This window comes from Tachysurus fulvidraco, chromosome 20 (genome assembly GCF_022655615.1).
Source record: "Tachysurus fulvidraco isolate hzauxx_2018 chromosome 20, HZAU_PFXX_2.0, whole genome shotgun sequence".
In the NCBI taxonomy this organism is placed as follows: Eukaryota; Metazoa; Chordata; class Actinopteri; order Siluriformes; family Bagridae; genus Tachysurus; species Tachysurus fulvidraco.
The window spans coordinates 662,909-675,408 of record NC_062537.1 but is presented as its reverse complement, the minus strand read 5'-3'; the positions used below and the strand labels follow the sequence as shown (position 1 = coordinate 675,408).

General features: G+C 42.6%; 1 protein-coding gene across 8 annotated transcripts in view; it reads right to left on the bottom strand.

The window, feature by feature from the left end:
• The window catches only part of uvrag (UV radiation resistance associated gene), a 48,654-nt gene that overhangs the window by 30,008 nt on the left and 6,146 nt on the right, over nucleotides 1–12,500 (bottom strand). For 5 of the 8 annotated variants that reach the window (XM_047804819.1, XM_027158481.2, XM_047804820.1 and 2 more), the window contains 9 exons: nucleotides 11,441–11,558; nucleotides 11,036–11,070; nucleotides 8,240–8,401; nucleotides 8,030–8,104; nucleotides 7,836–7,921; nucleotides 6,657–6,704; nucleotides 3,366–3,471; nucleotides 2,204–2,330; nucleotides 372–456 (listed from right to left, as the gene is read on the bottom strand). In XM_047804819.1, the coding sequence (XP_047660775.1) occupies nucleotides 372–456; nucleotides 2,204–2,330; nucleotides 3,366–3,471; nucleotides 6,657–6,704; nucleotides 7,836–7,921; nucleotides 8,030–8,104; nucleotides 8,240–8,401; nucleotides 11,036–11,070; nucleotides 11,441–11,558 (842 nt within the window). Of the gene's footprint in view, nucleotides 1–371; nucleotides 457–2,203; nucleotides 2,331–3,365; nucleotides 3,472–6,656; nucleotides 6,705–7,835; nucleotides 7,922–8,029; nucleotides 8,105–8,239; nucleotides 8,402–9,313; nucleotides 9,451–11,035; nucleotides 11,071–11,440; nucleotides 11,559–12,500 lie in introns of those variants that run through there. The other 3 variants (XM_027158482.2, XM_027158483.2, XM_027158486.2) reach the window with 3 other exon arrangements.

Below are 12,500 nucleotides of genomic sequence, written 5' to 3'. Positions count from 1 at the left end.
AAAAGTGATGCAGTATGAAGGAGAGTGATACAGGGTGATACAGGGCGATACAGAGTGATACAGGGTGATACAGGGCGATACAGGGCGATACAGAGCGATACAGGGCGATACAGGGCGATACAGGGCGATACAGGGCGATACGGGGCGATACGGGGCGATACGGGGCGATACGGGGCGATACGGGGCGATACGGGGCGATACGGGGCGATACAGGGCGATACAGGGCGATACAGGGTGATACAGGGTGATACAGGGTGATGAGTAACAGAAAGGGAATGAGAGTGATATTGAAAGAGAGATACAGAGTGAGGGATTCTGTAGTACAGGGTAATGGAGAGTGATATTATCAGAGTAACAGTGTAGTTTTTGACCTTTTAGCAGTGCTTTCCTTTTGTAGATCAGTGAGAGAGTCTCGCTCCAAGTCCAGAGTCTGCTGTTTACATCTGTATGCCTCCCCTGGAACACACACACACACACACACACTTCTCTATCAGATGAAACACAGACACACTAACATAACTGATAATCTATAACAGTGTGTTTTACAGCTTTATCCATCTGTAACTGCATCAACATTCTACCCTTATAGCATCAAAGCACTGTGTGTGTGTGTGTGTGTGTGGAGGGGTGTGTGTGTGTGTGTGTGTGTGTGTGTGTGTGTGTGTGTGGAGGGGTGTGTTTAGCAGATTTGGAATGTCTGAGCACGTCAACACTGACACAGTTTCTATGATGGACATACACACACGCACGCACGCACACACACACACACACATACACACACACACAGAAGTGTATACACAGGTTATGAGACAAACTGTCCACTTTTTGATGATGTCATCACTCCATAAAATTGACAACAGAACTGTATTTTCTCGTCTTTCTCTTTAGCTACAGTTCTCTGTTCCCTACGTACCAGAACCTCCAGTGTCTCTTATCTTCGAGCAGTTTCTGGTGTCCACTAACATCCAGAGTCGTGTTGGTTACAGTGAACACTAGTTATGTGGTGTGTGATGATGCCTGTTACTGTGTTTGAGTTCTTAACCATTTTCTTATGATCATTTTTTACACGTTCACTTTACATTTGTAAAACATCTGGAGATAGTGGCAGGTGTACTGGGGCCCCATAATGACTGCATTCTTACTGTGTGTGTGTGTGTGTGTGTGTGTGTGTGTGTGTGTCAGAGCTAGTCAAGACAGGCTGTTCAGTCTCTCAGAGTTTACTAGACCCAATTTGTCAGACACTTAAATACATCCACAAACACAATGCATTGTGGGATGTTAGTCTGCTGAATCATCATCATATCGTTGACTGTGTGCGTGTGTGTGTGTGTGTGTGTGTGTTCTAGATAATGGAGCCCAGCCCTTGTGGTCAAACATCCTGCCAACATCAATCAATCTCTCTCTCACACACCCACACACACAGAAGAGGATTATGTTGAATGGCAGCAGGCGATGATGAATGGATTCTAAACAAGAGCGTATTGTAAGTGTGTGTTACCTTCTGAATAAACAAATCCTTTAACTTTAGACCGTAATCAGGTCACATGACCAGGTCACATGACCAGCGATACAGTTTATACTACTGCCCAAACCACAGATGATCAATCTGATTTATACCTGGGGACTTTGGAGGCCTGGCGCGAGGGCAGTGTAGCACATGATCCCAGGCTTGTACCTGGTTTATACCACTGCTTAGCATGGCCAGGTAACACGGGGGTCCAACCGGGGTCCACATTTACACCCACAAGTCATCAGATGTTCATTAACTCTCTGTTACAGCAGCTCTGACAGTAAAGAAGCTGCAGCAGCTCTGACAGTAAAGAAGCTGCATATGATGATATTGCACTTCTATAGTAACCGCTGGTCTACAGGGATGTGTACGGCACACACTTTCATTACAGTTACTTTTTCTGTTGTTTATGGAACACGTTAGGAAGTAAATAAGGGGAGTAAATTGTACACCTTATTACTGGTACAGGAACGTAATCACCTGGGGGTAGTAAGAGTATTCATCTGCAACTGTTTCTAAACTTTTCCTTGTTAAAATGACACCAGGACTCTAGGATCGTTTGGACGAGTATCAGGATAAGCAGGATGCGTGCACGTGTCACATCTGTACTAATGTGTGATTGAGCTGACTCAGGAAAATCCCTGGCCATACACGTGTGTGTGTGTGTGTGTGTGTGTGTGTGTGTGTGTGTACCTTTCTTTTGAAGTAGTGCTGTCTCTTTCTGCAGTGTCTCCTTCTCTCTCAGCAGAGCTTTCCTCTGTCTCTCCACCTCACTCCGTAACACACCGATACGCAACTGCATACACTCACGCTCCTTCTTCTACAGAGAAAGAGAGAGAGAAAGTTGTTTCTTCACTCTGAGCTCTTTCATCTGTGTTGATGAAGACAACAGTGATGAAGATTGTGATTAAGATAAGTCGATGATGGTCATGAGGATCAAAGTGAAGATGCTGTGCTCCTTATCAGTATACAAGTGATAGAGCCTCCATCAGCCCTGATACACACAGCGTCCGTGACACACACTCGCGTGCTAAACACTGACACCACTGGCACGACACACACACAAGCGTAAGGAAGGTACTGTTCACACACTAACTGAACACATGCAGGATGACTAACCCTGAACAGAACGTTCTCTGGCCATGAGCTTTCAGTGGAAGTGTACAATATTTATGCACAGTGATCGTGAACACACTGAGGAGCTCCGACTCGCTCTTCACACTTCACACAGTCATCGTGAGCTGCAGCTCAAATCTAAATCTTTGACCTAACATTCAAAAGTATTCACTAATGTAGAAGATTCCAGAAACCTGACACACAGGTCAGAGCTTTCACCTGTTCTTTCCTTCCTTTTCTTTTCACTTCACTCATGTTTCTTTTTTTTTCCCTTTCTCCTTCTTTTCTCTTTGGCCTTTTCCTATATCTTTTGACTAAACCTCTTCTTTTTTTTTTTTTTTAACTTTTTTTCTTTCCCTTTTTCCCTTCTTGCTGTTTTGACTTTCTCTCTTTCCTTTTATTATCCATTTTCCTGCCGTTTGTTACCCAGAGTGCAGAACCGCAGACGTGGGAGATTTTGTTTTAAACTCCGCTAAATCCTCCCAAACACAAGAGACCGACTGCTGGAGGATTTTAGTGACATATTTATAAGGATCTGTACAACACACACACACACAACACACAGTCTAGCTATCTAAATCCTAACCCATTCCACACGCAGGCTACATATTAAAGTGTGTGTACTTTATCATCATATGAAAACCAGGGGAATTACACTGTGTGTGTGTGTGTGTGTGTGTGTACACGTGTGTATGAGTGCGCGCGCGTGTGTGTGTGTGTGCGTGCGTGTTCCTCTTACCCGTTCTGTACAAGCTGCTGTGGTTCTGAGCTTCTCCTCGATCTCTTTCCCGATTTTCTGGACCGTGACCTGCGTCTGTTTTATGGCCTTCTGAGCCGTGTGAAGTCTACAGAGAGAGAAGATTAACAACTGTGTACATTTCTGTATTATTCAACATTTTACAAGCATCTCTTTACAGCTACATCATCAGCATCCATTCATTTTTCTGTCTTCCTTCCAGTCTCTCCCACTCGCTGTCCTTCCACATTTTTCTTGTTTTAATCCCTTTAAAAAAAGGGAATTTAAAAGGCATCTCTTTGTAAAATTAAATCTTTTTCTTTATCTCTTTCATCAGAAATGTTGTTTTCCCTTTTTTTTTTTTTAATCTCTTTGCTCATTAACGCTCTGACACATTTGGGTGCTCTCACTCCTCCTGACTCAGACGGCGAGATGCAGTGATTGTAGACATCGGCTTTCGTATCGCCTGAACCATCTGACGGGCACGTATCATATTTCACGCATTTCTGCAGCTTATCAGCCAATCAGAAGCGGACGTGAGCGCTTGCACGGAAACGAGACTTCAAACACAAATAAACAAACACTCAAACACAAACACCTGAAACAAAACAGCCTCCGGAGGATAACGATTGCACTTCAGAGTCAAAGAATGGCATCTGTGCTTTTCTATCAGTTACAGTAAAAGGGGGCATATGTATGTGTGTGTGTGTGTGTGTGTGTGTGTGTGTGTGTGTGTGTGTTTGACCTTTGTGATTCTGTTTAGTCGTTCAGTAATAATTTTTTCATGTCTACTTTCAGTCGAGGAGAAAAACAGAGCAGTAAACACTGAGACACATTAACTCCGTGACCTTATACATGGATTAATTTAACCCAGAGCAGCTGGAACAAGTGCAAGCGCACACACACACACACACACACACACACACACACACACACACACATCCGGGGTTGTGTTTATCTTTCTATTAGCCAAATAAATAATCAGTCTTGTTTGTGTTATGAAAGAGAATCAAACAAAGTAAAAGAGAGACGTAAGAACGGAGGGAACATCTGGAACACAGAATATGGTCTGTTCTTCATCAGAGTTATACACACATCAGGAAAACGTCGAACACGTGCTGAACTACGTACACACACACACACACTTATGAGAAGCGGTCAGAAGATCATTATTGTGCGTTTCACTCGGCTACCGTTCAGCTGAGACGTGACCGTCGACAACAAGGCAGAGAGAAAACAACAGCGGGCTCCGTCCCAAATCAGAACTAACGAGAAGTGGACAAACTAATTAGCTGAACTGAGCAACTGCTGCTTAACTGACTTTCTATTTCTAGCTAGCAGGGTAACGGCAGTGGATCAGTGACTGTAACCATGGAAACAAGATACTTTATTTCATTTGGTGAACAAATGGATAGAGGAAAATAGGATTGTCCAAAATTATCCAATATTAGTGTGCAAAAATTGTCCTAATAATGTGTGTGTGTATGAAACATGTTCTGTCTTCCCTAAAAGCACTACTGTGTTTTTCAGTGTAACTCAGGTTTCTCTTGTCGTGTAGCCTTTAAACACTAAGACTTAAACAAACACGGGAGCTTAATCCTGCGTTCAGCCTCGCTGTGATTAGGCTAAACACACCAACAGGCTGCATGGGTTTTCCCCTGTAGCTTAATAATCACTCTGTGTGTGTATAAATCACATGTTAAATACACACACGCACACACACACACACACGAGAGAGAAGAGAATAAATGATCAATTCCTGAGTACCTACACACCAAGTTGCTTAAAGTCTGACTAACTAAACATCTGCTCCCTGCACAGCAAGTGACCTGAAGAGCAATATATAAGAAAAATACCCCCCCCCAACACACACACACCTCTATGCTTCAGTACTGTATGAGAATTTTTCAGACCTTCACACATTCCTTCACACACCTCCCTAACAGATGTCAAGTTAAATAATGGCCATGCAGTAGGAGGTAAAACAGGAAGTGCTACAGGAAGTCGTTCTGAACGATTCGCCTGCACTCGTGAAAACACATCAGCCCTAGATTGCTACAGCAGCTGAGAACAATGTATTAAAGCCTATCTGGGCTCAGTATCCTATCCCAGGGTATCTAACCCATACTGCCCCTTTTGTCCTGGGCGTGAAGTGGGCAACAAGCTGCACTAACCCAAGCCTTGTATCCGTAACGCCACGGTCTGAGCTTCTGGCCGCCGTCGTGTTCTTTCTGTTGTTCAGGATTAATGCCACTATGATACTTTTATGTCATGTTTTACTCAGTGAAGCTTTACACTAGTTTATACAGTAAAACAGCCACTAAACACAAAGATATGGAGCTCCAATCAAACTGTAACTGCTGCGAGTCTCCGCTCACAACACGACTAAAACACGTGACCGAGTGAGGCGGTGCCTTTACTGCAGCCTCGGCTCAGCTCCTCTAATGTAAATAAATCTATTTCAATCTGTCTGGCTCTATTTCTTACCTTCAGAGCAAACAGAACATACAGTCTGACAGCTGAAACACTTACAGTCCTTGTAATTCAGCCACACACAGACGCTGGGCTAATCAGTCTGCTAGGACGAACACAAACCTACACAAGTTGCTCAGACTCAACGCTACTAAACCAGCACTGATTACTAATCCCTAACACTTTAGTCGCCGTGTTCATCGACCTCGCTCGGCGGTTTATTTACATTCTCACGCAGCAGAACGGTTTTGGTGACATCACACAGCTACGGAAACTACAGAACACAGAAAGGATCAGGGTGAACGCTACGGTGCAGACGCACGTCTGATGCACTCTTTTGGGCTGTAAAGAAAGAATGCACTTAACATGTTCCAAAAAAGAGAAAGATGGAGAGATGGAGAGAGGAAAGACAGATGAGAGGCTTAACGAGATCAAAGGCCTTGTTAAAGCGGAGAGGATCTCCACTCTGCTCCTAAAGAGCAGAAACACAGCTGTCAGGAGCAGATCAAAGAGCACCAGAGTGCCGAAACCCCCAACCTGAACTCAATTATGATCTCAATACTAACACACACACACACACACACACACACACACACAAGCAGTAAAGCGTCTTTTGCGGAGTTCTGGACTCTGACTGGTGGTCATGTGATGATGAATTCTCTCTAACAGCAGCTCTGACAGTAAAGCAGCTTCACATCACAGATTTGATAACCGATACCTTATCGTTTCTATAGTAACGGCTCGTTCACAGGGACTCGCTCAGCAGACGAGTCACTTAAACAAATCTCTTTTAAAAACAGTAAATGGATAATCAGTACATACTTTATGTTCTGTGGTGAGAGAGGAACTTGGGGATATGAGGAATAATCACTGCAGGGATGGAGACAGAAACATCGTTATTTATTTTGCACGTATAAACATCATGTGTTCTGTTCATCTACTCTGTTATTCCACCCCAGTGATGAGGAAACAAGAGTTGTGTGTAATCTCGGTGTGCTTTTTACATACAGATATGATGTTCCCATAAAGTGAGGGAAACACACACACACACACATACATACACACAGCGCTCAGTGCCGGAGTGAGTTCAGCGCCAAGCCACTAGTATCCCATGATCCCTCAGTGACAGAGCGTAAATCACACACGAAGAGGAAACGAGCGTATTTTATTTAACGAGTCGTCTCGTTCGCTTCTCTGTCGAGCGTCTCACTGAGCGAAAACGACAAGTAAGTAATCACACACACACACACAAACACTCTCTTTTTTGTGTATGTTGGGGGGCTTTGAATGTGCAAATTAAACTAAAGTCGATATAATGTACAGACCCTCAATCAGGGCTTCCTCATGTTACCACACACACACATCTCACTCTCTTTCCTTCTCTCTCCATCCATTACTTTCTCTTTTTTATTGTCCAAATCTCTTTGTGTGTGTGTGTGTATTTTGAGTGTGCAAATCAAAGTAAACCCAATGTTCTGTACAGACCCTCAATCAGAGCTTCCTCGTGTTACCATACACACAACCAACATTACAGACTAGAGAGCAGTGTCACCAAAAGAGAAAGAAGCTGTGTGTGTGTGTGTGGGGGGGTGTTTGGAGAGAAAGAGTGTGTGAGACAGGGCTGGGGGGGGGGCATTCCACAAAACAAGAGCTCACCTGCACATTTGTGAAGCAAAGTGAAGCAATGTATTTGTGTGTGTGTGTGTGTGTGTGTGCATATGTATGTTTTTAATTGTGTGTGTGTGTGTGTGAGTGTGTGTGTGTGTGTGTGTGTGTGTGCCAGAGAGAGAGCGCTGTTACTTTCTTGAGTTCAGCCGTGTTAAAGTACAACACTGCCATCTAGTGGAGGAGAGAGTTCCAGCAGTACACATTCCAACAATATTGGACATGTAATCTATTAGACAGTCTACTAACTGTGAGCTCTATAAGGACTTCACAGAAGTGTCATAAACAGGGTGTATAAAGGGTGAGGCGAGATCATCTGTGAATCAGTGGCTGTACCTGAGCAGGGAGAAGACACTGTATGAATTTCTCACAGAGCTCTGGTCCACCTGCAATAACAAGTTCTTCTTCCTCTCAGAGTTCTCCTGAACACAGAAAGAGAGAGAGAGAGAGAGAGAGAGAGAGAGAGATTCAGAGGAACCTCGACACCACATTCACACTGACGACTACACTCACACCAGGTGAGGAGTTACCTTCTGATCCATATCTGCTGCATAGTAACCATCATTCAGACCAAAGATGATCTCATTAGGACACCGAGAGCGGATCTGAGAGTGAGACAAGTGTGAGAGGAAAAAAAATAATGCAGATAGAGACAGAATAGAATTCATTCAATCTGTACATCTCTCTCCCTCCCTCCCTCCCTCCCTCCCTCCATCCATCCATCCATCTCTCCCTCGTACTTGTGGGCCGGTGTATCTCAGACCATCCAAGTTCACTTTCCATTCGATCAGCAGTTGGTACTGTTCTTCTCGTCCTCCCCAAATCCGGACTACAAAACACGACACAGACGTGTCCAACATGTCCGGCAGCATAGCAAAGTCCAAACTGCGCCATGTCGGGTTCTACACACACACACACACACACACACACACACATTATGTATAGGGCTGGGCGATACGGCTGAAAACTGTATCAAGATATCAGTGCTTCATATCAGTCGATATCGATAATTATTGATATTTTTTATGACCCATTTAAAATAAGGACCAGGAGAAAAATCTTACACATTTAAACCTTTTTATTTGAACCTTCCTCTGATCAGAATATTAAGACAGAAATGTCGACAACCCGGAAAACTAAATTATTATAATGTAAACATGAGTCTAAAGACACAATGATTATTCAATTATCTCAACATTTAAGGTGTAAAATGAAAGAAAATGTAAGAAATGCTTAATAAAGTGTAATAAAATAGTGTAAAGTGTTAAATATAAACATGAGCGTCGGAACCATTATATGTGGGTGGGACAGGACACACCCACTTTTTAAGACCAATAATATTAGACCCACCCACTTTTACCGTCTATATTCAGCCCATATGTCTTTTTATTACTTTTCAGAGCGCCGCCAGTCGAATCCATTCTGCTTGAGGAATTCCCGAATAAATTAAACTCCATTCCGTGTTTTACCTACAGCATTGACCACGCTGCTGCTTCCTGAGATCCATGGGTGTCGGAACCATTGTATGTGGGTGGGAAAGGACACGCCCACTTTGTATTTACTTCCGACGCTCATGAATATAAACATAGAGAAACGTGAGAATTTAGTGCGAGTTTAGTGCAGGGAAGTTCACGATCTGTTCACGATCTGTTCACGATCTGTTCACCTTCTGGTGAATAAAGTTAAAGTAAACAGAACTAAACCTGAGGTAGAGACACATCTGTAATATAAAACACAAACCTGATACACTACAGTAACAGTGTAATATAAAACCTGTAGAAATATAAAAAAGGAGCGCTTCAGTTTATTCTTACTCTAATCATACTTGCAGTTGAACTACTCAAGTATATTTTCAGTCCTGTTTTATTTACAATGTCCGCGCTCGCTGAGGCTCATTTTCTGCTCATCAGTCGCCGGTTACTGAAGCACGAGACGACGATATGGCGCAACCAAACTGTTACATGATACTGTTACATGATTGGCTGTTAGGGTGTCACTCCCTACGTCTAGATTAGCAGAGAGCGAGTGCCTTTGTTAATGCAACCAAACTTGCTTCGCAACCTCTGTTTTCTTCCGAATAAAAAATATCGAACGTTCAATAAAACGTTCGATATTCTTTATTCTTCGTCGGAAAAAAACAGAGGTTGCGAAGCAAGTTTGGTTACACACACACACACACACACACACACACACATACAGAACGCGTTCTGTGTTTTTGTGGATTTGAAACATTTCTAACGTCAAGACGTGCACAAGAATCCACAAATAGGTGACTCCGCCCACCGTCTGCTCCAGCCAATCACGTTCTGATTTACTCGCTCTTCACACCACCCCTGGACCCATTGATGATGCTGAACTCGTTTCCATAGAAAGCAGAACTGAACTAACCCTTAGTGCTGCTACAATCCATACAGGGTTACCAGATTGGGCTCGAATCTGCGACTAATGTTTTTATTTGTTTTTTAATCATATTTTGCAGCACATATTACACTGTGATAGTGCGAGTAAATCAGAACGTGATTGGTTTGAGGTAGACCGTGCCACGATTGGTCAGCACCACGAGACCGTTGTCCGATTGGCTGGAGCAGACGGTGGGCGGAGTCACCTATTTGTGGATTCTTGTGCACGTCTTGACGTTAGAAATGTTTCAAATCCACAAAAGCACAGAACGCGATTCACTAATGAGCAGGAAGACATTCGCAAATAAATACAATTTATAAATATGTTTTTTATTTGCAAATCCCATTTTATTTATTTGTGAATTTCATTTCTTTTTGTGAAATTTGTAAAAATATTTGTGAAACTCTTTATATTTATTTGTGGATCATAGTGTATTTATTAAGAATAACAAAACAATTCTGACCCCATAGAGAAGACATTAGGACAGATTTATACACAACCATGTCCAACACAGAACATATCTTCTGCCCGATTTAAAATCCTGTGTGTGAAAAAACAAAACTTTCTATTCCAGTTCAGTTCAGAGAGAGAGAGAGAGAGAGAGAGAGAGAGACACACAGAGGAAATTGGAGGGTAGAAAAGACAATAGAGGTCTGAAGAGGTGAAAGTGAGGAGAAGTGTGTGTGTGTGTGTGTGTGTGTGTGTGTGTGCGTGCGTGTGTGTGTGTGTGTGTGTGTGTGTATAAACAACAGGAAGGAGGTGAGGAAACTAAAAAAAATAAAAAGACAGACAGGATTTAGCTCACATGAACAGCCCAGCTTGCAGATTTAGTCTCCTGTGGAGTTCAAAAATGAAATGGTGTGCGTGTGTGTCTGTGTCTGTGTACTGTATGTGTGTATGTGTGTGTAAATATATGTGTATGTGTGTGTGTGTATGTATGTATGTATGTATGTATGTGTGTATGTATGTGTGTGTGTGTGTGTTCTGAATTCTGAAATTAAGCAGCAGGTGTTTGAAACTCTGCTCCATGTAAACACTCTTCAGCCTGATGTCCAATTTATAATCAGATGATTGTGTACTGTTAATGAAAAGGGGTTTGAAAGTGACCTACACACCAAATCTCACAGTGTACTCACCAGAGAGTCTTGTATCACCTCGCTCTTGTAAAAATCTGACACAGGAAATAAAGAAAGGTCAATTTGTTTCTCTACACATCTGTAACATCACATATTCCAATCTGTTTGTATCCTCATTTATCATATCTCTCTATCCAAATGCCTACATTCTCCTGGGAGAAGGTGTGTGTGTGTGTGTGTGTGTGTGTGTGTGTGTGTGTGTGCGCGTGCGCGTGCATGTGTGTTTAAACACTATGGCTATGTCCCAAATTCCCAATCTCTCCTCTTCTGAAAATCATCTCACACTAACTCAAAGTTCAAGCGAATTAATAAAATGTTAGATACATGTTTATCATCTGAGTGTCCTTTAGCTTATCAGCTAACAGGCTATTAGCTAAAGCTATTTAATACACGGTGGAGTTTTACCTCTAGAGATGTGATTGTCTGAACACAGATGCAGTGTGAAATATGTGTCCAGTAGCGGAGAGTGGTTTCTGTTCACAACGTTCCTCGCCGCGATGCTCCTCAGGTGCCGCAAACGCCTCTGCAAGGGGAAAAGAGAGAGACAGGGAGACAGAGAGAGAGAGAGAGAGAGAGAGAGAAAGAAAACGTAAATAAAAAGTCAGTAAAAACATGAAATCAGAATGAAGCAGGCTTTATGCAGCAGACTGTGGGCTACACATGATCGACAGCACACGGTTTTTAGCTGTCTAGGTCATTTAAATAAATGTTAAATGTGAACACTGAATGTGATGAATTAGTTGGGTGTCTTTAAGAACTGTACACCATTTATTTTGCTTCTAGTCTGTAGTGAAGCTTTCATTGAGAACTGATTCACTAAAACAAGCCTCCTTTGTGTGTGTGTGTGTGTGTGTGTGTGTGTGTGTGTGTGTGTGTGTGTCACTATAAAGCCGTGAACACATCCATGACCTCACTGTTGGACATTAGAGAGACACGAGACGTCAGCAATGTCCAGTCTACAGAGGGCTCGGGAAGGAAATGTAGAGAACAATGAATTCTCAGAGAGCTTATTTTACAGATTTGTGTGAGCAGACCACGTGTGTGTGTGTGTGTGTGTGTGTGTGTGTGTGAGTAAGAGAGAGAGAGAGAGGGTCTCCATCCATGAGGTCTCACCTTACACCAAACCCCTGGTGTAAATCCGAGTCATGGGGTTTGCTATAGGATTAAACAGCACTTACACAATCACAACTATTGTTCCTTCTGTCATTAACGTCCTGTTTGGGTTCCATACTTGCACTCAGTGGCCAGTTATTCAGCTCCACCTTTAACAGAAGTTTTTTATTCACTAATAAATAAGTAGGTGTGATTCTGTGACACACAGGAAACTTAAACACACCATAAAATATTTAATACAGCAAACATCATGGAAGGATTTCTTCTCAGAGTCTCACTGTAGTGTAAAAACTGTGTACAGATCACTTTCTACAATGTATTAGTACTAATAATATATAACACTAGCCAACAT